The sequence below is a fragment of the Elgaria multicarinata genome, chromosome 8 (genome assembly GCF_023053635.1).
Source record: "Elgaria multicarinata webbii isolate HBS135686 ecotype San Diego chromosome 8, rElgMul1.1.pri, whole genome shotgun sequence".
NCBI lineage: Eukaryota > Metazoa > Chordata > Lepidosauria > Squamata > Anguidae > Elgaria > Elgaria multicarinata.
The window spans coordinates 29,428,564-29,455,648 of NC_086178.1; the positions used below are offsets into that span (position 1 = coordinate 29,428,564).

The following is a 27,085-nucleotide window of genomic DNA, read 5'->3' on the forward strand; positions in this document are numbered from 1 at the left end:
TGTATCCTTTCATTGCAGCGTATGGACTAACATTTACTTAAACCAATTGAGAGTGGGGCTCTCTAACTTCATTCTTTGCCCCAGGCATCAGACCTAAGATTTTAAGGATTCCTAGGGGAAAGTAGGAATTTCTGTTGTTCTTTCATTTACTGTGTCATCAGAGACCTTAATTCAAACTTCTTTTAATTCAATAAAAAGTCATACTAGTAAGGGGAGAAATGTGAGAATATTGTTGGGTGGGTTTTTTTGGTTAAAGCACTGAAGGTTTTCCTTAATTATGAAATGCTAAATCTATGAATATGTATAACTTCAGGCAGTAGTCCACCCATACACTTTGTGCAGAACTAAACTTGCACTGACTTCTTTGAAAAATCTGCCTAAAGATAATGACAAGCAGAACATTTCTGCAAAAACGGATTAACATTTTTGCTTCCTTCCTCCCCTATGTTGTAGGTGCTCAAAGAATGTATTCCCTCTCTAATTGGTCACCTAAGAGATCCCCATCATAATGACATCATCCTAAATATACTGATAGAAATATCAGACTATGAACCAGAAGTATTGGCCAACTTGCTTCCTATACTGAAAGAGACTGGGGAGAGTTTCCCAAGTCTGATTGGACAAACAGCAAAGATCTATGGAGCCGTTGGACATGTTGATGAGGTATGGAAACTATAATATGCCAAGAATAGTTTTTAATAAACTTACAGTGTTCCTGGCTAATATTTCTAAGGGTGCACCTATCGACAGCCGCTAGCAGGCAATGGGCATTGAGAATAAAGACTATTTGAGTGCCCCCCTTCAAACATCTCTTGGGATAATGGCTTTCATTACAATTGCCAACGGACTAGCATGCTGCCATCTATATGAAAAGCCTCCTTCCAATGTGGCCCTTGCAGGCAAAAAGGTTGTGCAGCCCTGATCTAAAGTACATGCAGGGATCCAGACTCAACTGTGGGATGGGGGGCTTTAACCCTCTCTCCTAGCTGTGATCTTAATTCAGATCAGGGGGGCACACCTGTAAGTTATATTGCCAATACAGTGATCCATTAAAGCAAACGAGTCACTATTTTGCAATATATATTGCAGACACACACACCCATCTGAATTTGGACCACAACGAAGGGGGGAGTGTTACCCCTCACTACCTGATGCAAGGGTCCTGATCCAGATCAGGGGACCTGCATTTAGTCTAGATGTAAAAACAATGGGGGAAAGCAATGTGTGCTTTAAAGTAATGGATTATAAGCTTCTGCCCAACTGCATTGAGTTTTTAGTTGTATTCAACTTTGTTCATTTTGCTGTTTGGGCTAGGATTTAGCACTTTGCCCACACATGTATGTTTGATTTCATATGATGAAGTTTTTGTACTAATAGTGCAAGGGTGGGCAACTTGTGGTCCTCCAGATGTTTTGGCCTACCATTCCCATCAGCCTTGGCCAGCATAGTCAATGATGAGAGGGGAGGGGAGTTGTACGCCAAAATACCTGGAGGGCCACAAGTTGCCCGCCCCTGAGCTAGGGGAAGAACCTAGACCACTATTCTATAAATACATGCAGAGTCTTATGGAAGGGGATAAATTAAACCGCTGACTGTGAGTGATATGTGTTTACTGTTGAATGTATTCTGATTTAAGGAAATGCCTAATGTCTCAGCAGGGCCCCACCCAAATGGGCATGCCACAGCGTAACATAAAGATGTTGCTACAGTGAAGTGACCATGACTTGATTAGCATTTAAGGCCTCTCTACCCAACATAAGTAGTAGCAGCTCAGAGAGAGAGAGCAGGAGGAAGTGTAGCCTAGTACTTCTTCAGTTAGACATGATGAAAACCTGAGATGGTTTTAGAGTAGGAAACAAACTCCATACTCTTCCCCTTTCTAACATCAGCTGTTCAAGGATGCTATCATCTCATCTCCTGGGAGGAGAGAATCCCAATTCCCTGCCCAAGGTAGGGATGGAGGAGAGCCAGATTCCCTACAGGGCAGATACCCAGAAACCACATTCATTATTTTATATTCAGAATGCCAGTGCCATTTATATTTGACACCAAACCATCAATTCTCTCTCTCTCAAGAAGACACTAAGAATTAGAAATGGCACTGCAGCTTCGACAGCATCCTTAACTTCAATACCGTTGGCCTAAAGAACTACGGCCATAGGAAATAGACATAGAGCAATCACTTAACATATACCTGCAGAAGAAAACAAAAACATCCCTGATGGAGACAGATCAATATTGTCTCTGAAAATGTGAAATATTTTTCCCCTAGTGATAATCTCATGAGTATATGAGGAATACAGCATTCTTGTGGATAAGACATCACATTAAAGGGCTGTTTCAAATGGTCTGTCTCACAGCAGATTATAGTAATTTGCATCTTGCCCTCTGACAGCAAAATGCTGTGTTGCACATTCATGCAGAGTTCTCTCGAGCATCCTAATCAAGGCACTTCAGGAAGTTGTTCTGACCCAGGGCTGACCTGTGTCAGGGGAAGTGTTGTGTGCTTATTGCCATACTGTGCTTTTCCTGGCATGGGTCATCTCTGAGCCAGAAGTGATGCTTTATGTAACACACGCAGGGGATCTTTATGTGAATGTATGTGACAGCATTTAGAAGTCGGGAGCTACACTTTAACTGCATGTCGTGTAACTGACTACATAACAGCATCTTCAGTTCTTGTTGGTTTAACCATTAGATCGTTTGAAGCTAAACTAGTTGCTAAATTAAATACACAATTTGCAGCTGATCCTCACCATTTTTTTTATGGTGAAGTAAGCACATGGGCCCTCAGTCCAGATCAGAACCACCAGAGTTCATGACACAGAATAATGGGCTCAAGTTACAGGAAGCCCATCAGGAAGATTCCGGATGGACATCAGGAAAAACTTCCTGAATGTTAGAGCAGTACAACAATGGAACCAGTTACCTAGGGAGGTTGTGGGCTCTCCCACACTGGAGGCCTTCAAGAGGCAGCTGGACAACCATCTGTCAAGTATGCTGTAGGGTGGATTCCTGCCTTGAGCAGGGGGTTGGACTCAATGGCCTTGTAGGCCACTTCCAACTCTACTATTCTATGATTCTATGCAGGTAGGGGAGTTTTAAACCTTACCACTCAGGCACTTTCCCCCCTAAAATTCTCATTCCCATCAAAACAGAGGGAGGGGGGTGGAGCTCCATTGGTGCCAACACATTTTTTTTTCCTTTTTATCCCTGGAGTGGGGAGGGGAGATGGCTAAATGGGAAAGCGTAAACCTCCTCTAGCCACAAGTGGTGGTCCTAATTCAGATCAGGGCCACACATATTACTTCAGTGTAAAGAATATGGTGAGAATCCGCTGCGTGCTACATATTTAACATAGCATCTAGTTTAGCTCTTAATCTGCTCCATCAGCGTCATATACTTGATGGTGTACGAAGGGTAGCCACCACCTTAGTTAAGCTGCCTTAATTTGTTTTCAGCGTTTGCATTTTAGAAGAGAGCACCTGACAAAGATGGTTTTGTTTCTGAAACACCATTGGGCTTAAATAAACAAGTTTCCCTTTGGCACCTTTGAGAACACGTTCCCTTTTTGGCTTTCTGTCCAACACTTCTTAGACTTCCATGCAGGACAGCTGGTAGGAAATAATAATACTCTTGCCCTCTGAAAAGGCAAAATCTTCTCTTTGCTGGTATGTTGTTTTGCTGGACAGCTGAAGGTGCTTGCTCAACGGCTAGTACAAGCTCACTGCGATTTTGGAGACACCTACGTGCATGGGGGCTATAGGCAGAAATTCGACACTTGTAGCTTTGCTACAGAAAAGAGGCAAAAGGTTGTGTTTTGCAGGTGGATGGCAAGAAGCACTTTTGGGGAGAAAGCTGCTGTTCTTTTTGAAGGCCTCATCCTGTTTTAGGAGCAAAGACTGCTTGCTTGCCTACCTGTTCTTCCTCCACTCAAACGAAAGTAGATTTTTAAAAAACAAATCTTACTTGAACAATGGAGAGAGGCCATTGACGTGGAAAAGCAGATAACTAGTGGTGATTTCTCCCCACCCAGAACACCCCTTGGAACAATACTGGACGATGACTTAGTGCTCTTCTGAGGGGGAATTGTGGTGTGAATGGATGTGGCCACAGGAGCAAATGCTGCTGTTGCTGCCACCCGGACTGCTGGTTTCTCGCCACCCACGTTCACCCCCCTATCTTCTTAACCCCCTTACTTCATTTTGAAACACCCCACTTCACTTGGGGCCAGCCTTATATGGGACTGGATTTGAGCATTTATGCATGCAAAACATCTTCTCTACCAATGAGCTCCGGTCCCTCTTTGGCATGCAGATAGTCTCTTAATCCTGTTGGGGGGTGCAGTGGGGAGGGAAATCATCCTGTCACAGGCGAAGCCAATGGCACCAATCCACAATGAGAAAAAGAAAAAGAAAAATGGAAGGGGACCAAATGCAGGGGGAAATGGGAGGAAGCCCCCAGGTGCATGGAAGTACGATTATTAAACCAGCTTGAGTCAGGTATGCAGAAGATAGTAGTTTGTAAATTAAAAAGAAAAAATACCCACCCACCCCGAAATAGGCCAACAAAGGCTGCACTCACGCTTATTGCCCTCCGGGAGGCACAAGATGTTGAGGGAAGTTGAATATCAGTTGTGATGGTGGGGAAGAACCAAGGAAACGGAAAGTAACCTGCTTAAGCCCATCATAGTGATGAGAATTATCAGCCAATTCCACCCCACCATGAACACCATTTCAGGGTGCTATAAGCTTTTATTATTTGATTTTGTGTTTGTGGGAGTGTTTTTGCATTGTTCAAACTCTGTTTTAAAAGTTTGCACATAATGCTAAGCCACCATGGATTAATTAACCTATGGGTTGTTCTAGGGTTATCTGACGGTTATTTATCCCTCATATAACCCATGATGCACAGGTTTGCATTTCACAGAAAACCATGGTGTGAGCCCTCCGTGGCTTGCGTATTTAAAATGGTGACCGTCACACGGTGGGCTGCAGGAATCATGCGAACCCAGTCAGTCAATCAGGGGAAGAGTCAGCTGCCCATTTATTGAATGAACTTTTGAATAACCACAAAGGACTCTATTGAGGGCCAAAATAGAAGAAATGTTTGTGAACAGATGCATTTGATGTGTCTGTTTTTTGTTGAACAGCAACTGTGGTGCTGCTGTTATCCCTAGGAGGGAATTTGGGGGGTGATTTTTGTTGAGATCACAATACAGGGGGAACAGGTTAAGCTCCATGCATTGCAGGATGAAAACCCTGACAGCCTGACTCCCTGGTTGCTATTTAAATTACAAAATTCAGACATGTTAAATGTATGCCTACATGTTGTCTAGTTTGGGCCTGAATCTCCAGTCTTTGGGCCAATTCTTACCTCATATATTAAGTTTAGCCAGTGAGTGATGTCGGAATTGTTGGATGAAACAAATGTGCAGCTTGCTGAGAAATTTATAATATTATTATTTATAAACCCCCTCAAACATCTGGGCACTTTATTTTAGACTGGTAATGTAGTGCCCAGAATTAAAAAACAGTTTCCCAACATACCAAATTAATTGAAAAGCACTGTGACTAGGATTTCCTCCTCCCCTGCCCACTGACATTTTGGTTTTATTCTCTTCATACTTTATGGTGTGATCCCCTTGCAGCTTGACCTTTGGTTATTATTATTGAGATGTTGATCCTAGCCATATTTAGGGACCGTATTGTTTTTCTTTGTACTTATCTTGCTTCACCCCATAATATTTCTTGGGTATCCTGTGTAGAACGAACTGTGATACTTTGTTCTGCAGATTGTCATGTGGTGGCTTACTGACAGCACCTACAAGTAATAAATCTTCCTTTATGAGAATGTAGCTATTGGCAGAACTAGAAGACAGATTGTAAGCTCTCTGATAAATGGCCTGCCTTCGAACTTGAAGACCCACTTCAGATGGCTGAACCAAGAAAGGCCCTAGAGTAATTCAGTAAAATTTTATCAAGTTGTTGTAGGTTATGTTAGACATTGGCCCTGGTATGGAAGGAGATAACCAGTATAATAGAAGTACATAAAGACTTGATGAAGAAAATATGTCTTTGTGTCATGGCTTTTGATGAAGGTGCCTTTCCATGAATTTATCATTTAAAATGAGAGGGCATGATCCAACATAGAGTTAAGTATGCCTAAGGCCATGGAAATCGTTGGGCTTAAGCATACATAACTCTTGGTTGGATTTTTGCCCACAGATCTCAAAATCCACTTTTCTGTAAGGATTGGAACGTGACTCTATTTTTCCTAGTTTTTCTCTACTCTATTTCAATTGTGAGAAGAATGGGAATAGGGTATTTTCTATATCCTTCCCAAAGTACAGTTTCTCTAGTTGATTACAGCAATCTTGGCTATTTCTCATATAACCATTTTGGGTTTTGTTTGTTTTGGGTTTATTTTAAAGTGTCCCCTCTAATGTGTGAATAGGGTTCACCCATCCACCCTGTGTACTGTCAGATAACGTGTAATAAATCCATGTCTTCAGTATGTCTAATAATGTTGCTTGGAACTGAATGCAGATTTCCAAGTGAAACCAAAGTCCTTTTTTACCATGCCAATTGAACGTTAACATTTGATCTGCTTTCCAGTTTCCTTGAATAGCTTGTGTGGTCTTCGCTTAAAGCATTTATTTTATGTAGCTAGGAATCCTGTTTACATGGCCCACTAAAATTTCCTGTCTAAACTACTGTAATTTAGAATTGTTTTAACATTAACTAGCTAATTAATATTCTTGGGAAGATGGCATCCCTGTATCCCATAGCAGCTTTCTCGGTTAAAAGAATGTAGATTCACTCAGCAGGAAACAGAAAGGATGAATGTGGAAGCAGATCACTCTTGGGCCAGATCTACATCAAGCAGGATATAGCACTATGAAAGCGGTATATGGTATGTGTCACAGGGCCCCAACAGTTGTCAGTGCACTTCAATACCGCTATAAAACAGTAGTGTGGCTCCTGCCTCTTAAATACTGCTTTCATACCGCTTTCGTAGTGCTATATCCTGCTTGGTGTAGATCTGGCCTTGGTCTCCTGACACGGTAGAAAAATACATGGGGCTAGGTTTGGTTCTCTTGTTTTTATATTCTAAAAGCTGTATGAAGTTTAGTTAACAATAACCTAAGTCCTATACATACTGGACCCCATGCTATGGACATATTTGCTTGTTTGCCTGATCTATGAGCATACAAGGACATTACTCTCATAGTTCATCTTTGAGTTAGTTTTTGAACTAGTTAGCATATGTTGATGTATTCTATATCTTAAGCTCTTGACAGATCAGAGATAAGATAGCTATTGATATATGCTTGCAGACTTTTTTTTCTTTTTTGCATCTTTCTTGTTTTATACCGTATTTCTTCGATTGTAAGACGCCATCGATTGTAAGACGCACACTAATTTCAGTACCACCAACAGGGGGGGAAAAACCTAAGACACACCCCATTTTTAGAGATGTTTATATTTGGAAAAAAGTGTGTCTTAGAATCAAAGAAATAGGTAAATAATTTTGTTAAGTTTTGCCTTGGGATCAGTCTATGCCTACCTCCTAAAGCACGGGTGGGGAAACCTTTTCTGGCTGCATTCCTTTGAGGATAATCTGTTGGAGGCCACAAGCCAGCAGTAGATGGGGGCAGAATCAAAAGTGGGGGGCACCTCTTCCCTCTTTCCCAACTCTTTTTCTCTGTTTTTCTGCCAACCCCTTCTCTCTCTCTTCCCTCTTCCTCCATGCCTAGCAGGCTGCCAGTGGAGGGACAGACTGCGCTTGCTAGAGGTCTGAATCATGATGTGGAGAAGATGCTTCTTCTTCCATTGTTACATCCATTTCAGCCCTCTCCTATTTCCTTCCTCCTTCTAGAGGTCTGAACTGGTCACTCACTCCCCACAACTCCTTCAATAACTCCATCTGTTTCAGCATTTCTCCCCAGTTCTTACATTCCTACTCTCCTTCTCTCTCTGCCCCCCACCTAAATGAAATTAGGCCGATGGCCACATGAAATTAGGCCAAGGAAGGCCTGCAGGCCTTAGGCCACAGTTTCCCTAACACTGCCCTAAAGAGATTGCCCACCTGGCTTCGTGTTCAAAAGGGCCTTGTGCTCGAGGCAGCTGAATGAAAAGTGTAGTAAGCTAGAAACCCTGAAGAAAATAAGGGTATCCATAGGTATGTGTAAGTGCTGCCACCACTTTCCCCCTCTTTTCCATAGACACCTAGTTGTAGAGAAGTTTAGGTGGAAAGTCAGATTGTATCTTTGGATGACCTTATGGTAGTTACCTAAATGTGTGCTGGCTTCCTGGTGCATATACCTGAGACAAAAGCACATTTGCCTCACCAGTTATCCACTCCAATGCTGTTTCACACATGGTTGTGATGTAAAAAGTCCCTCGTTCTTTGTGAGGAAGGGATGGGATATAAACACAATCACTCAAATGTGTGGCCCATGCAGTTTTGCATTGACACCATCAACCATGATTTAGATATAGAGAAGTGAAATCAACTAGCACAATGGGGTTTGCCTCCTTCCTGCTGCAGCCCCTTATCTCCCCACCCCACCCCCTTCTGGAACAGCACAGGATGTGGTACAGATGACTGCAGTAGAAATTAGGGAGCTCCTTTGCATAAGCAAAAATGCTCTCCAGTCATACAAAAGGTGCCATATATTGGGAGAGCAGCTTCTCCTATTCAGTTCTTTAAGGATATGGAGCTTGAACAGAGTATTAACTCTTATTACAATATGCATTATACACCTGTTACCAGAGGGGGTTTTATTATTTATTTATTTGTATCTCACCTTTCTAACAAAATGGCACTTAAAGCTTCTGTTCATTGTAAGAAAATGGATGTAGTAAGCTGTAGAGTTGTTGACTTTTCTTTCTTTTCTTGGTTCTCATCTTTTCTGTGATGAATGGTTCCCAGTTTTTGTGCAGTTGCATATAGTAGGTTCTGTGTATAGAGCACAGAATCTATATCCCAGGACATAATGAGTTGCTTGCGTCATGCAGGATACTATTTCTACTCCAGTAAATACAGTATTTTGTTTGGTTACAGTCCCATCATGATAACTTGCCAGTCTGATCCCTAGCCAAGGACTCAGTCTGGCTTCCCCTAGATCCTAGGCAGGAATTTTAATTGGGTATGGCTGACAGTCAGTAGGCTGATTGCCAGGATCCCTGAGCCGTTCATCTCCATTTTCTACCCTTCTGAGGAAGAGAGGTCTGAACCTAGCCATAAAGGTCCAAACGCTTCATATGCTTTTCCATTCTCTGATGTTGCAGCCTGTTGTGAGCACAGGAGAATGCTCATTAATGGAAGTGGAGGCAGAGAACCCCTTTCACCACCACACTCTGGAGATAAAGCTGGAGGAGGGAACATCAGAATGACAAGGAGGGAGCAGACCATGTGGTTCAGTCCCTCATCACTTCCAAAGACAGCAGTAACAGGACATTGCAAAAGGAAAGGCGACAGCAAGAAGATGGCTAGTTGTACCTCAAACCTCATAGATAGCAGATAAACCAATTGGCATTATTTTGGGGTTAGGGGCCAAGATATTCCTTTTTTAAATTCTAGGAGTAAGATTCAAGGAGATGGCAAGGAAGAAGAGTATGCTCAATGGGCACAGTAATGCCCTACATCTTAGTCCCCCTTGCAAGTGGGTCTGGATGCATAAAGACTGGTAGAGTTGTAGATGAATCGAAACAATTTGGGCAAAGTAAGACCTGGAGGAGGGAAGAGCCTAACTTCTACCTCGGTGTGTTCTAGTTTTCCAGGTAATGGATAACAAAATTCAAAAAGTTATAAAAACCTTTCATGAGGTTTCTTCACCATTAGATCTCACTTATCTGCCATCTCATATAATGAAACCAACAGAATGTTCTTTCACCTGATACACATTGCATGTATTTGAGCTATTCAGATGTACTATCCTTGGAGACTTGCCTGTCAAGTTTTCTATAATAAATGCCCTGAATGGTTTAAGATCAGATTTATTTCTTAGGGACTGCTTGTATAATATGCAGTAAGATTAATATCAGTTTCAGGCCCATTACTTTTGGAGATAATAATAATAATAATAATAATAATAATAATAATAATAATAATAATTTTATTTCTTGCCCGCCTCTCCATTTTGATCGAGGTGGGGAACAACAATAAACGATAAAATACATAATATTCAATTAAAACATAATATACATTGTTTAAAAAATCCTAAAAACATTTTAAAAACATCTTAAAATTCCACTGGATAGGCCTGCCGGAAGAGATCAGTCTTTATAGCTTTCTTGAATGTTAGTAAACTGTTAAGTTGACGAGTCTCCTCTGGCAGGCCATTCCACAGTCTGGGAGCAGCAAAAGAGAAGGTCCTCTAGGTATCAGTTGTTAATCTAGTTTTTGCTAGCTGAAGTAGATTTTTCCCAGAGGACCTGAGTGTGCAGGGTGGATTATATGGGAGAAGGCGATCCCGCAAGTAGCCTGGACCCAAACCATGTAGGGCTTTAAAGGTGATAACCAACACTTTATACTTTGCTCGGAAACTAATTGGCAGCCAATGAAGAGATTTTAAAACTGGTGTAATGTGGTCACCCCTAGGTGACCAGCCTGGCTGCCATATTTTGAACTAGTTGAAGTTTCCAGACTAGGCACAAAGCCCTATGTAGAGTGCATTGCAGAAGTCGAGCCTTGAAGTTACCAGCGTGTGCACTACTGTCTTTAGGTCTTCTAACTCTAGGAAGGGGCACAGCTGGCGGATATAATGTCGCAGAGATGTGCATCACCTTAAAATGTAACTTTTGCCAGGAAATTGTACAGCATCCTGAGCCTGCCTTGGCCAAGACACACAGGTATAACAACGTATGACTATCAGTGGGGAGAAAAGAGGTAGGTATGAGACAGATATTACAGCCCTTTTCATACATTCAAATTCCATGTAGAATCAACATGCAAAACAGGAGATGAACTGTCTGTGCATTTCCTTACATGCATATGGGCTCTTTCCATGGGAGCAGAACCCTGAGGGTTTTATTCCTTTTTTTCAGACATACAATTCTGTATTCTTTTGTGATCATGTGGAGAGAACCTAGGGCAGGCTCAAAATGCCAATGATCATTTTTAAGCCATTTCACTTCATTGAAATAGGCTGTTTCAGGCTGTCTGTTTTTTTGTTGTTGTTGTCAAAATCACAAAATACATAAAAAGGTCTTGCAAAATCTCAAAGATACTTAATTCAAAAACAGATCCAAAGTTTTAAAAGACATCTAATGCCATATTGTGGGATGGGGGAATCAAAGATTAAAATTGCATTCCTATGCATGGCTAATATGAAGTATAATCTCCATGACTTACTCCCAAGAAAACATCCTGAAGAATCAATGAAATAAATAAAATGAAGTGTGGAGGGAAGGCATTTCACAAGACCATTTCTTCTTGAATTACTAGGTCAATTTCATGAATTGTTGATTGGATTACTGTTTTTCACCAGCTTTGACATCCATACAGGTGGGCATGCTTAGACTTTATATACACAATGCCAGTTAAGATCTGGAGGTTGGGGGCAAGAGCATTAGAGGCAATCCAGCTCCCTTTCCATTTGTTGATGCTACATTTATTTATTTATTGCATTTATATACCGCCCCATAGCCAAAGCTCTCTGGGCGGTTTACAAAAGTTAAAAACAGTGAACGTTAAAAAGTATACAAAATTTAAAACCATCAAAAACATAAACAGTATAAAAACAACGGTATCCATTTATGTCCTAGCAGTAGCAATCAGAAATGAAAGAAGCTGGTATTACGTTGTGACAAGATTCCCATTTTATCCCATCAGAGCCTCAAAGTACTAAACAGCCTATGTCCATATACCTGTGGTGGACAAGATGATATTTCCTACTAATGTATCTGCTCAAATATTTAACTTCCAACATTATATCCTACTGCCTTCCTCATTTCTCTAAGTAGTTCTGACATGCTGACTTAGCAGAGAGTTTAGTTACAGTCTGGCTGTGCCATTAGGAACAACACATATTTGAAGGGATGACATACATTGGTCATTTTCATCACTAGGTCCAGTTTCAGTGACATCCGGAAGACCTTTCAATAGATATTTAGAAATATATTTATGGAAGAGACAGGAAAAGAACAGCAAACTTGGGAGAACAGGGTCAGAATCTGTCATCTTACTCTCAAAAACCAAAAGTGATGAGCAATATAACTTTATAACCACATCCAAATGGCTGGTGAATACTTAAGAAAATAAGAATTAGTGTAGCAAAAGGGGTTCATTCTTGCCTTAAGCCCTGTTGAAAGTTTAGTCTCACTAGTCTGTAATATGTCATTTTGCATGTGAAAGCATTTAAAATGCCCTCCAGGGGTCTGTCTTCACGGCACCGGGTTGGCGCCACTTCCATCTCAGATCATGCGCTTTCCCTCACCTGGGATGGCGTTGGGTAATCCTGACACTGAGGAAGGAGTGCTGGGTTTCTGGGCGGCCATACGGGTACCATAGCCACCCCCGCCCTCTCCCTGGTGGAAGGCGACCAATTGTTGGCCACGTCCACCAGGCACTGCCCCTGGGTTGGCACCAGATTGCCCTGGAGTGATGTTGCTTCGTTTGAAAAAAATTGGGGTAAATCCCCAACTTGTTCAAATCACAGCATCGGGGAGAAGCCCAGCAGTGGCTGCAAAACTGCGCTTGCATTGAGTTTCTCAGAAAGCTCCTGCTTTCAATAGGAGACAAATGATGAGACCTGCTAGGTAATCCATAAAGCTTTTATTAAGCAGCAAACATCTCTTCTACCTTTATATTTGATTCCTCGTTCTCCTTTATTCCTCATATTGAGGCAGTAGCTAAATCCTGTCGTTTTTTCCTGTATAATATTGCCAGGATTCGATCATTTTTGTCTGTCTCTTCTGCCAAGACTCTTGTTCATGCATTGGTTATTTCTCGGTTGGACTACTGCAACCTTCTTCTCACTGGCCTTCCTTCTTCTCACATCAGTCCATTGGTTTCTGTTCACCACTCTGCTGCTAAGATCATCTTCTTGGCTCGCCGCTCTAACCATGTTACTCCACTTCTGAAATCTCTTCATTGGCTTCCAATTCACTTCAGAATCCAATATAAACTTCTCCTGTTGACCTACAAAGCTTTTCACTGTCTAGCTCCTTCCTATCTTTCCTCTCTCATCTCACACTATTGCCCCGCTCGTGCTCTTCGCTCCTCTGATGCCATGTTTCTCACCTGCCCAAGGGTCTCTACTTCCCTTGCTCGGCTTCGTCCATTTTCTTCGGCTGCCTCTTACGCCTGGAACGCTCTTCCAGAACATTTGAGAACTACAAGTTCAATTGCAGCTTTTAAAGCTCAGCTAAAAACTTTTCTTTTTCCTAAAGCTTTTAAAACTTGATTTTGCTCTGACTTTTATACTGCCTGTTTGGTGCATTCTCTTCCCCTCCTTATTGTTTTATTATGATTTTATTAGAATGTAAGCCTATGCGGCAGGGTCTTGCTATTTATTGTTTTACTCTGTACAGCACCATGTACATTGATGGTGCTATATAAATAATAATAATAATAATAATAATAATAATAATAATAATGAGAGTCTAATCTCTTGGAAGCTTCCTCCTAGGCAAAACTATGCAAACTCAATTGTCCGACCAAGGAGAACAGGAAGTCCCTTCCCAAACGCCCGTAACTTCAGAGAGCCTGGTGCGAAGGCAGGTTCTGGCGCAATCCTAGTCAGACTGACTTTCTCACGCCTTCCTTCCACTCTGTGAGTTTTAGCTTCCGGCGGACCCTAGCATCAGCTAGCTTGTCGGAGTGCTCTCCTCCAGAAGAAAGCTCACTTCCCACTGAGTGTGTAGGATTTGGCCTTGAGGAGATAAGCTCTGGAGAGGACTGACTTCCAACTGGTGAATCGCCCGTGAGAGCTTCCTCCCCCACTGGTACAAGCTAGCTGGTGTCTGGCGGTGCCTCCTCTAGGTCCAAATCTGATTCTGATTACCTGAAACACCTTCTCCCAAAACAAAAGCAGTAGGGTTAGACATGACAGATCCACAGCCACCACGATGCTTTCTCCACATATAGACAGCTCCCAGGAATGGCAGGACCCATATTCAGTTCTTTATAGTGCACCATTTAAGAAAGATAGGGAAATGAGACTCACTCTTAGAATCTGGGGTGGTGGTGGAATTTAGGTTAAATATTGCCATTCCATCAATTCCAAAGCCTTATCCAAAAATTTTAGCTGCCACTGCCAAATCCACAAGGCTTTCAAGTTTTGATTTCATGAATTAGTGAGGTCTACATTAAGTCCTTCATGGAAAAAAAACTTCTTCACTCTTGCAAGCAAACCATGAATTTATTCAAACCATTCTCAAAATATTTTAACTCTTTCATGCCTAACCACCTTCATTTTTGTGAGCAAAATGCACATACCTGGAACTTTTAGATGAGATCAGACTTTCATTTATAAGCCGCTTTCCCACAAATCGAACTGCAATGCATGGCCATGTGTCCTCTATTTGACAGCATCTTATTTGAAGGGCTTAGGGTGACCATATGAAAAGGAGGACAGGGTTCCTGTATCTTTAACAGTTGCATAGAAAAGGGAATTTCTGCAGGTGTCATTTGTATATATGGAGAATCTGGTGAAATTCCCTCTTCATCACTACAGTTAAAGCTGCAGGAGCTATACTAGAGTGACCAGATTTAAAAGAGGGCAGGGCACCTGCAGCTTTAACTGTTGTGGTAAAGAGGAAATTTCACCAGGTTTTCCATATATAAAATGACAGCTACTGAAATTCCCTTTTCTATGCAACTGTTAAAGGTACAGGAGCCCTGTCCTCCTTTTCATATGGTCACCCTAGAAGGGCTGTTTAGTATGTCCAGTTTAAAGTTTAAGAGCCATAAGAAGAGAGAGCAAAGGCATTGAAATTGACCATCAACAGCACCTGGACAGCAAACTGAGTAGACATGCAGGTCACCTGATCATACTTTTCCCCACTATAGTGAGTTGTATTGTGTTTTTATTTAAATTAAAATAATTATTTCTATATTTGCATCAATACATATCCCAATCTTGTGTCCTCTTGTTTGGTGACACATTTCCGGGTCCGTCCCCCCCGCCAGCAATATGTATGGTAAGTGGGCACATATTATAATAAATCCATTGCTCAGGTTCAGCAAAACAAAACTCCAGTAATTTTCACACATGGGCTAAAAGAAATATCTTGATCCTTAGGAAGGGAATTGTTCTTCCTATTGTACTCCCAGGTTTTTAAATTTATATTTCATATTTGCCTGGGCTATTTTTGTTCCCAGATTTTGAAAAAACACCACCAGTGCTGGTATTTCTTCACGTGTCTTTTTTTTCTTTACATTTTATGTCGATTTTAATCATTTAAGACTATACAGAGATTTTATTTTAAAATAAAATAAACCAAATGCACTTTTATATTTAAACATCAACTAAGGTGTGATCTTTTGATGTTATTTATTCCTCTTAAGAAAATGGACTGAAGATGAAATAAAGAGAAACACAGCTTGCATTATAAAAGCTGAAGTGTTCTGAAAAATGAATAATTAGGATGTCCATTAAAAAATAATAAGCTAACCTAACGTAGTTATTTAGTTATAAGAATTTCATGAAAGGAAAAGAGGAAAGAAGTTCATTTTTATTGTGCTATACAGTTGAGAAATATAAGCAATAAAATAGTTTCTACTCCTATACATGTACCCCGGTGACCTTTTCCTTATCAGTCCAGTAATTCATCTTGTCGGTAGAATCTATGACCATAGTCCTCACCAAAATTCTGTGGTGAATCAGGTGGTTATTTTAAAACACACCTAAGATTTTGTTCATATATAACCTGCCTGATGAAACTGGAGTGTTTAAGGCAACTAATGTAGGAATGCTGGTTATTAATATTATTTTTAAGGAGAAGATAGGCATAACATATAGTGGGGCCAATCTGCAAACACCCTGGCTACATTCAGTGCAAACCCAGTGAGCTGTGGCGGGTGAAATGGTTCTGCACATTTCAAACAAGAAGATGGGCATGCCCAGTGTTGATTGTTCCAAGAAACCTTTGTCCAAATCCCATTTATTTATTTATTTATTTATTACATTTTTATACCGCCCAATAGCTGATGCTCTCTGGGCGGTTCACAAAAATTAAAACCATAATAAAACAACCAACAGGTTAAAAACACAAATACAAAATACAGTATAAAAGCACAACCAGGATAAAACCACGCAGCAAAATTGATATAAGATTAAAATACAGAATTAGAACAGTAAAATTTAAATTTAAGTTAAAATTAAGTGTTAAAATACTGAGAGAATAAAAAGGGCTTCAGCTGGCGACGAAAGGAGTACAGTGTAGGCGCCAGGCGGACCTCTCTGGGGAGCTCATTCCACAGCCAGGGTGCCACGGCGGAGAAAGCCCTCCTCCTAGTAGCCACCTGCCTCACTTCCTTTGGCAGGGGATCACGGAGAAGGATCCCTGTAGATGATCTTAAGGTCCGGGCAGGTACATATGGGAGGAAGCGTTCCTTCAAATAACCTGGCCCCAAACCGTTTAGGGCTTTGAATGTCAATACCTGCACTTTGAATCGGGCCGGACCTGGACTGGCAGCCAATGAAGTTGTAAAAGGACTGGCGTAATGTGACCTTGCCGGCCAGTCCCTGTTAGTAAACGGGCTGCCCTGTTTTGTACCAGCTGAAGTTTACGGACTGTTTTCAAAAGCAGCCCCACATATAACACATCCCTGAAGTAGTTTTCCACTTAAAAAAAAAAGTTTCTGTAACAGAAGAACGAACTTCATTAATATTTTGTGAATTGTTTTAAGAGCACAGTCCTCCACCTTAGTTCTGACCTTTTCAGGAACTTGTTTCAAGGCAGAAGATACCTTAGCAAAGCACTAATTACTTGAAATGGCACCACCTAGTGGCTGGAGGCATTGCTTACATAATAATTACATTTTCTTCTTTAAAAAATAAAGCTGTAAATGAACAACTGAGCACAGTAACACTCTTTTAAAAATAAAAAAGTAGGTAACCTGCTCAAAACTCAGAGTAGGTCTGACGGCTGTGCCACCATTCAATTAGCTGCTATGCATACTAATCCCAAGCAGTCAGTGAACCCATGACACCATTGCCAGCCCAGGCTGTCTGTGACATTTATTATTTATTTATTTTATTACATTTCTATACCGCCCCATAGCCAAAGCTCTCTGGGCAGTTTACACAGCAGCAGCAGATATGGTAATGGCGATAACAAGTGTTTAATAACAGTAACAGCCCTCATGGAGTGTGAAAATGATGTGCCTTATGCAATGTAAAGCACTTAGGCTGCAGGCGTTGTTTATTTGTTCTTCCCACTGGCAGTGTTAATCTAGAACAGGAATGCTCAGTGTTTAGTTTTTAAAAAGAGAGGTACCAGGGCTCAAACATGACTGAAAGCCATCTCATTTCCCCAGGAAGTGCCTTTCATTCATCATAAGAATATGCAGAGAGCCTGCAGTTACTTGCTGATCTGTGGAGTACGCATTCCGTACAGTACCTATTATGGGGCACTTTTCTTTATTATTTCACATATTCCAGAAGTCAGCCTTGATATTGAAAATAGATCCTATTACACATTAAGACCTGAAAATAGACTGAGAGAAACACTCCAAGGAAGCCGCAGGTGGAGTCTAACAGTCTACATATATGGTATTTTAAAAAAAACACCTTTCTGGCCTGCCAGTCTTTCCTTTTCTATGGAATTTGGTACTGGGGACTCTTCCTGTGGTCTTGCTGTGCTTTTCACTGTCACATTTTTCCTTCACATTTGCCTTTTCTTATTATTGAAACAGAAAGAAACCATAAACCCTCTTGAGTTTTATCTAGTTATTTACTTACTTCATTACAATTATTTATATCCTACCTTTCAATATAACCATCCTTCTAAAGTGGGTTTACTTAGCAAGACAATAATATATTTATAAAATGCACTATAAACAATATTGTTTGTGGACTGGGCCCCTGGCTTCTCTCACAGAGGCCGTTCCAACCAACTGCCCTGTGAGCTGGAGGGTAAGAGGCAGTAAGTTGTCACCATCAATATGTCTTCAAATAGATTTTTTGCTTTCTTTTTTTCTTCTTGTTCTTTCTTTTCTGTTTTCTTTTTACAATGTTTAATTACATATATCCTCCCTCCCTTCCTATCCCTTATTCCTTGTGTGTCATGTCTTAAATTTAGATTGTGAGACTGAGGTAAAGAATGTCCTGCTACTTATCTTTGTAAGCCGCTCTGGGAGTCATTTTGGCTAATGGTCAGGATATAACTTCTGTAACAAAATAAGAAATAAATATTAAAAATAACAACTGATAAGGATCCAGTAGTAGTAGTAGTAAGCCCTGTGTGGGGAAGGAAGAACAGTCAAGCTGGAACAGGGCCTTTAAGGTAATCTCCACCTGCCTGTCTCCCTCTCTCTTTTGAGATCCTTCCCACAGAGGAGTTGGTGGTAATGACCCTGTGAGGTGAGAGGACAGTCCAGATGGAGCAAGGGCCTGTATTCTGTCTAGTATCTAGCACATTCTGATAAGAAAGCAGCAGGCGTAAGTAGTATTAATAGCCAAATAACTATTGTAAAGGCACTGAACGTTAACAGATTGCTAGCGACAAGAGCTCAGGCCATTTAAGATATGAGTGGGCTCAGAAAGTATATTGACAGGGGGCTTAGGTCGAGCGCATTTTATTCATGCTTATTCCCTTTTAAATCAATGTGAAAAGATAGTAAAGGCTAACCCAAGTTCCAGTGATTTCAGTGGAACTAATTGTGACTAACTTGGTCTGACTCCAGTCCAGTTAGTTAAAGTAAATGTTTGTGCCGGACTACAATTTAATTCTTCTTCTGCATTCTGTAAACTGACCCAAGACATTTGGCTGTTCCATACAGCTGTGCAGCATATTCAAAGAGGTGTACCCCAGAATCCTTTGTAAGTCACAAAGGGTGCTGATACACAGCAGTCGGATTGTAAACTACCCTGGCGACTGACCGCTTTTGTTGTTTCTGTAATGCTAGCCCTGGGCTCACCCTTTAAAAAGGCAAGCAAGCTGGCCAAAAGGAGGGGAAAAAAGATCCTTTGTGTCTATTCTGGCTCAGTTTTTGTTCCTAACTTTTAATTGACTTTGGTAGGGCTCTCTTACAGGAATCTTAACACAATGCTGTCTCTGTTGAATTTAACTTTTCCAAAGTAAAATCAGCAACTCTTTATATTTCCCTAATTATTTACTCTGATGCTGGTACTTTTGCCAAGATAAATTTAGGGTCACTTCATATTTTTCTTCTGCTGTTTCCTTATATTTATATTTTGATGCAGCGAAATAAAATATTTTAAGCTGTTGCTGCAACACTTTATGTTAACATCACTCCCCTGTCAACAAATGTAATTGTATACCATAGAAACGTAAAATCTGCTTCCCATAAAGAACGTAAATATACCCCCCCAAATCAAGCCTACAATAACAATGGTAAGAAAAATACAAACATTGCTTTTACCAGAGACATGCTAAAGATGACTGCCTTCAAGCTGATGAAAAAAAAAATCTGGATTTTTTTTTTCATATTAATTGCATGTCCCATAATGGTATACTTTATTATTCCTTGACAAGGCTCTAGATGAGTAGCAAAATGTCAGGTCTTATGGATTTCTGCCAGCTGGATCAAAATAGGAAAGTGTTGGTAGAAACATCGCCTCCCACTTGTGTATATTGCAAATATTGTTTGGAAAACAAAATTGTTCTTTAAATGTTAATTGAGTCCTTGTTTATGTCTTGATCTGTCTGGACTTAAAAAAAAGGGAGAGAAATAGAAGAGTGAAAAAACATGACTTTCTAAATTCGTTAGCTGCCTTTTAACAATATAAGAAGTGCCCTGCTGGATCAGAGCAAGGGTCAATCTAGCCCAGCACTCTGTTCACATAGTGGCCAACCAGCCATCAGCCCATGGACCAACAAGGCAGGACCTGGTGCAACAGCACCCTCCCAACCATGTTCCCCAGCAACTGGTGCACACAAGCTTACTGCCTCGAATACTGGAGATAGGACACAAACATCAGGGTTACTTTCATCCATTGGGAGAATTGACCATTTTTTCCCTGTTCTTTAACCAGTTACTGATCCATAAGAGGACCTCTTCTCTTATTCCATGACTGCTAAGTTTATTCAGGAGTCTTTGGTGGGGGACTTTATCAAAAAGCCTTTTGGAAATCCAAGTAAAGAATGTCCACTGGTTCACCCCTGTCTACGTGTTCGTTGACACTCTCAAAGAATTCTAGTGAGACAGGACTTGCCTTTGCGGAAGCCATGTTGATTCTTCTTCAGCAGGACCTGCCCTTCTATATGCTTACTAACTTTGTCTTCAATAATGCTTTAAACCAATTTACCTGGAACAGATGTCAAGCTAACCGGCCTGTAATTTCCTGGGTCCCCCCTGGATCTCTTTTTGAAAATTGGTGTTACATTGGCCATATTCCAGAGGCCAAGGGACATGTTGCATATTTTTGTGAGGAGGTCCGCAATTTCATATTTGAGTTCTTTAAGATGGATGCTATCTGAGCCTGGTGATTTATTTGCTTTCAATTTGTCAATAAGATTGAGAACTTCATCCTTTGTCACTACTATTTGCCTCAGTTCCTCAGACTCCCTTCCTGAAAACATCAGTCAGGCACAGGCATCTGTGCAAGGATTTCCTCTTGTGAAGCCCTACATCAGATTATCAGTACTATAGAGCACTCTGCTGTTTCCAAGGAATAGCAGCAATTCCACATGTTATAATCTCTAGTGACAATAGGCATTAGCCTCCTTCAGACTTTCAATCTATGTTGTCTGTGGTGAGCAAATGCACTCATACTTTGCACCTGGAGCAAAGTTGTACTTTTACTCAGACTTTTCAGTTGCACTTGATAGTGAAATTACCTTCAGTAGAAGGTAGCTCTGAAATCAGAGGACAGGTCCAAAGAATTAATTTTTATTATTAAAAATTAATAATATTTTTTTTAATTTAATTAAAAAAATTAAATACTAGTGCAGTATTAAAGCACTAGTAATGTTACGAGGATAGTTGGATAACACTGCTGTCTCAATGAATGGCCAACATGGGATATGGCAAGTGCAGGTTACCATCAAAAAGCTGACAAATCCAAATACTTGGTGAATTAATCTTGGCAGAGATGAAAGCTAAGAGAGTTTATCCTGGCAAGAGTTGACTCCCATTAGGTAATAGGTAGACTTTTTGGAGTACTTTCTGGCAACACCTTGAAAGAAATCAAGCTCCATAGATTGGTATCTGTGCCTGTATTTTTCCACTGCTGGACTAACAGCTTGGGGTGTGATTTGGTTTAGGAAAACAGTAAAGGAGAAATGATTAAATACCCAACTCCCTGCCACTACATGAGCAAATAGGCAGTTCCTCACACTGCATTTGAGAAAAAGAAAATGAGTCATGGATAGGACATGTGGACTGCACACACATGGGACATTCTTCGCCCCCTGCCCTACAATCCACTTGGGGATTGGCTCGAGGGGATGGAAGGGGCTCTTATGCCCTTGAGCCAATCTCCAGATGGAGCGGGGGACGGGGGCAAGGGACATGCACATCCCTGGGAACATGTGGGGTGCTGTGATCTCCGGCGGCCCACTCAGGGACAGCATGTGGGGAGCTGAGGATCAGGGCACTCCACTAAGGGACAGCACAATTGGGGGCTCCCCAAACACTTACTAGCATAGGATTATTTTCCATGCCAGTGAAGCTCAGCATGGAAATAATCAACAGAGCCCGCCACATGACACAATAAGCAACGGTTGTGCAGAAAAGCCACTCTGCAAACTGTTGGTTATGTCTGTGGGTTATTTTTTCAAAATTATCCGCCATGGTGTGGCTTTTGGCCTGACAGACGACACGTTAGTCAGTGGTGCACTATTTTAAGCAATGGTTGATTAAATAGTCCACCATTGACTGACGTGTCGTCTGAACTGAGCATTCATTTCCAGAGGGGATAAGGATCAGGTAGTGCTGGAGGCGTGGAAGGCAGCTTGCCCAAGGGCCCCTCAAGCCTGGTGCCGGCTCTGTATGGCTGCCAACCACTTTGCACTTTCCTCGTGTTTTTTTAGTTCCTGTACAATTGAACTCCTGTTCAATAGATGAGACATTAGGGAATTTGAAAGGAGTCCATGCGCCACCCCAGCCTTAGACAAGTTTTGCTTCTGTTATTCGGACAGTGACATTCCCTAAGTCCCTGTAGCATGTTTATCCCCACCGAACTTGTATTTTACTTAATGGTTTGTTTGTTTGTTTGTTGCATAATCCTTTAAAAATGAACCATTTAACATGCTCTGAGAACCACAGCAGATCAGGTCTGGATTTTCTTCTTTTTTCAAGCAAAGTTGTTACAATTTTTAAACTGTGGTGGTATCCACTTTTAAACAAAGTCTCTTCTTAATGAATAGGAAAGAGCCCGAATCTGCCTCATCTACTTGGTTAATCAGCTGGCCAACATGGAACATTCATTCCACCACATCCTTTTGTTGGAGATCAAGCACATCACGGACACCTTCTCCAATATCCTAGGCATCCAGAGCAGAGACATTTATCGTATGAGTAACAGCTTCACTGCCATCGCTAAACTTCTCATCCGACAGCTGGAAAATGACAGTACCTCTGAGAGCAGGTAAATTCAAATTTTGCAGCTTTATCTGAGTGGCATGATATTTCATATTAATTAATATGTGTGGTGTGTTTGACAAGTTATGGTCCTATTTAATATATAAGTTGAAAATCATTTAACCGTCAGATGCCTGCCTAAAAGGAGAATGTTTAGTCTTCAAACACTGGCTGTGGAATTTTCATGTAGATAAATGATGTTATCACTGTTGCTGCAGGCTTGGAAAGGCCACAAAGGCAAAGTCTAATTATTATTATTATTATTATTATTATTATTATTATTATATTTACTTATTTATTTATTTATTTATTTATATAGCACCATCAATGTACATGGTGCTGTACAGAGTAAAACAGTAAATAGCAAGGCCCTACCGCATAGGCTATAATCTAATAAAATCATAGTAAAACAATAAGGAGGGGAAGAGAATGCCAACAAGCACAGGGTAGGGTAAGCAGGCACAGGGTAGGGTAAAACTAACAGTATAAAGTCCGCACAACATCAAGTTTTAAAAGCTTTAGGAAAAAGAAAAGTTTTTAGTTGAGCTTTAAAACCTGCGATTGAACTTGTAGTTCTCAAATGTTCTGGAAGAGCGTTCCAGGCGTAAGGGGCAGCAGAAGAAAATGGACGAAGCCGAGCAAGGGATGTAGAGGCCCTTGGGCAGGCGAGAAACATGGCATCAGAGGAGCGAAGAGCACGAGCGGGGCAGTAGTGTGAGATGAGAGAGGAGAGATAGGAAGGAGCTAGACCGTGAAAAGCTTTGAAGGTTAACAGGAGAAGTTTATATTGGATTCTGAAGTGAATTGGAAGCCAATGAAGAGATTTCAGAAGCGGAGTAACATGGTCAGAGCGGCGAGCCAAGAAGATGATCTTTGCGGCAGAGTGGTGAACAGAAACCAACGGACTGATGTGAGAAGAAGGAAGGCCAGAGAGAAGAAGGTTGCAGTAGTCCAACCGTGAAATAACCAGTGCATGAACAAGCGTCTTGGCAGAAGAGACAGACAAAAATGATTGAATCCTGGCAATATTATACAGGCATTATTCTAGGCATTTCTTCTAGGCATTTCTTCTAGGCATTATTCTAGGCATTTCTAATGCCTAGAAAAGATGTTCGTTGTTTGACATGAAGGTGTTACTGATGATGACTTTTCCCACAGGTCAAGGGTAGAGGCAATGCAATGTTTGTGAACTGTCTGCCAGTGTCTACCATCATAGCCCTGTGATCTTGAGCCCCAACTTGTACATCCAGGTCCCTACTACCTGCACCACCAAGGCTGCTGGTTGGAGGACAGAGCTGCAAGGATGTTTGTGGCATTCTGGACACGTAGGCAACTCATTATTCCATGACATCTCTTGGCTTCCCCACTGTGCTTCCTGACTGTTTCCCTGCCTGCTTCCCGGTTGCCTACCCACCTCTCACACATAATCTGCCCTTAAATTCCAGGAAGTGTTGTGTTGTCTTGGCTTCCTGTCTATGCTACAGTCCTCATCCCAGCTTGAGTCTTCTGCTTCCAAGTACCTGCAGACTGCTCATTCTTTGGGCCTGACCAAGCCAGTACTCAGAAGTGGACATCTGCCTGTGTAAAAATTTCTCTCAGAAAAGTTCTCTATGACTGCATAATGACCAGCTTGCAGATTGAGTTAACATATGATGGCAGCATGGGGCTGTGCTGGCTGAGGAAGAAACGCTTATGGGCTTAATATAGTCCCCTGACTTCATATGTCAACAGTCATGTTACAGGGAATTTCTTGGTATAAGTTTCAACTCAGTCATGATATCAGTAAGTGGCAAATCACTGTCTCAGTCTTAGACCTTCATCACCAACATTGAGATGACAATACAACATTACACTTAAAACAAGGTATACATGTGCTAAACATTATTATCATATTATTATTTTTATTATTATTCCTTTTACAACTATATTTACTATCATCTATGGTGGCCATTTAGATATTCCCACAGCAAATGAGGGCACAGATTTGCATAAAATGTGCATAATATATATATATATATATATATATATATATATATATATACACATACACACACACTATGATATATACTATGATAGAATTACTATATACAATAATGTACATAAGTACTATACATAATTACTATGACAGAAATACAATATATCTCACCATAGTTGTCAGGTGACCTGTGTGCCTCTCCATGTCAATGGTGGCTACTAAAAGGGTCGAAACTCACAAGACATTGATTCAGCATCCTGTAGGAGCATCCCATTCCATGATCCCCAATTATATGAAAAATTATTAGAAGTAACATTTTTTTCTTACAATGAATATTAGATTTTAAAATTGAATTGTAAGTTATCGCATACTGAATAGAAACTCGCTCATCAAGGCATCCTCATCAAGTTTTTTCACTATGCAAACTTGTTTAATGAATGTTAATTAGTTCAACTAAATGACTGAACAATTACATAATTAAGGAACCTTTAAATAACTGACAACTATAATTTCAGTATTTCAACAAAACAATAATTTGTGGCTACAGGAGGTGTTTAAGCACACATATAAAATAGTATTGGTTTATAACCTTACTGATATCATTACATGCTACGATTTTTACGATTACATGCTATGATTTTTATCATAGCAGATATTTTTCAGGTCTGTTTCAATAAACCTAATAAACATTAGCTAAGTCTGAATATTTGGATTATAAGTCTCAGAAAAGCCTATTTCAACTGATACAAGTATAACAACACACACCAGTCTTCTTGTCTCACATCTAATACCTTAAAATCCCAGCAAATATCTCATTTCACTTTCCACTGGAGTATATTTTCATTAATGTGATATACCCAGCTGTTTTTTCAAATTGCTTTCCATTAGCTCTATGCAGCTTAATTTCATAAACACTTTGCTGTACTTGCTCCCCAAAGCACATTTTAAATATTTTCATAAGTCCAGCCTTTTAAATTCTTATATTTGGTTGAACTCCTATTAAATCCTATGCCTCATGCTCAGTACAAATAACCATGTAAAATACAAATATACAATAATAATAATACAGTTTTTCCTTAAATATATCATTGTGTTCAGATGTAAAACAGTAAACAAAACAGACACAATCTTGTCAAAATTATGCTCTTTTAAACCTCACTGAATTCAGTGGGAGAGTATCCTTAACTTGTCCATTGAAATCAGTGAGATTTAAGTGTGCTCAGCTTTAACTGGCTTATGCTTAGCATTTTAAAAATGTTCAGACAATAAAATATAATAACATAAAACTAAGTCATGCTTATGATGCACCTGCAGGGGACCAAATGATGTCGGGGGCATGACTCCACTCCTTTGACATCAGGGTACATGACTCGACCCCCCTGGCACCATATAGCCCCTCGAAGGCTGGGTGGGGGTCATTTGGCTCCCGATGCCATTCTGGTCACCCAGAATGCTTTTTCTGGGGAGAGCATTCAACAGATGGGGGGCTCCACCCAAAAAGTGCTCTCCTTCCAAATTTCAGATTGAGGGGGCATTATTACATGAAGTGAAACAAATTGTTGTATATCTAATATAATTTGGCCCTCAGTCTATCATACTTGATGTGATTAGAAGTGTCCAGTGAGGTCAGGTCAAATAGTATTTATTGTCATGTGTTGCTAATGTGCAGTAGTCCCTTATAAATTAAACGCAAGCCTCATAATTAGAATTAAGCAGAGTGTAAAATGTCAAAAGAAGAAGTTGGGAAATTACACGTACAATAAAATCCAATGCAGATGTCACTGAGGTTATAAATATGAAAAGCAGCCTTAGAAAAATGTTTGGGGGGAAGCCAAAACACTGGATAGAATTAAAAAGTAATGTAATGGAACTTGAGTGGACTTGTGAATTGTGAAACTGTTAGATAAACTAATCTGGCAAACATCCTATTAATTAAAATATTTTCACATTATTGTAACAAAAAATTGTAATAAAAAGCACCTTATACATTTTTGGAGGCAGCCCCTGGGTAGGGGAAGCATCTGTCCCTGAAGCCAAAGAAATGTTCTAGAACCTGAAGACTTGTGTGTGTGTCTGTGTCTGTGTGTGTGTGTGTGTTTGTATGGTGGGGAGTTATTCTAAAAACATGATTTATTATAAACGCTTTAGAGCGAGGCCTATTATATTTGCATCCCTGGTTGATCATTTAAACTTTTGTTATTCTCAAGCAAGATCACTGTACTAAGTTAGCCCGGTGTCCTACTTTACAGAGGACATTCCTCTCTTTTGGGGAGCTAGTAGGTTATAGATCTCTATTTGAAGTGGTCCTCTGTTTGATGGGCTGTCCAGTCCAAGACTGGTTTAAAGTCAAAGAATCATCAAAAGGAGAGATCAGGGGCCTTGAAGTTG

At 40.6% G+C, this 27,085-nt stretch overlaps 1 protein-coding gene across 2 annotated transcripts in view; it reads left to right on the top strand.

Annotated features, from left to right (window-relative positions):
• VEPH1 (ventricular zone expressed PH domain containing 1) overlaps positions 1-27,085 on the top strand; it is a 156,625-nt gene that overhangs the window by 57,347 nt on the left and 72,193 nt on the right. For both annotated transcript variants that reach the window (XM_063132057.1, XM_063132058.1), the window contains exons 7-8: positions 454-663; positions 22,509-22,729. In XM_063132057.1, the coding sequence (XP_062988127.1) occupies positions 454-663; positions 22,509-22,729 (431 nt within the window). The remainder of the gene's footprint in view (positions 1-453; positions 664-22,508; positions 22,730-27,085) is intronic.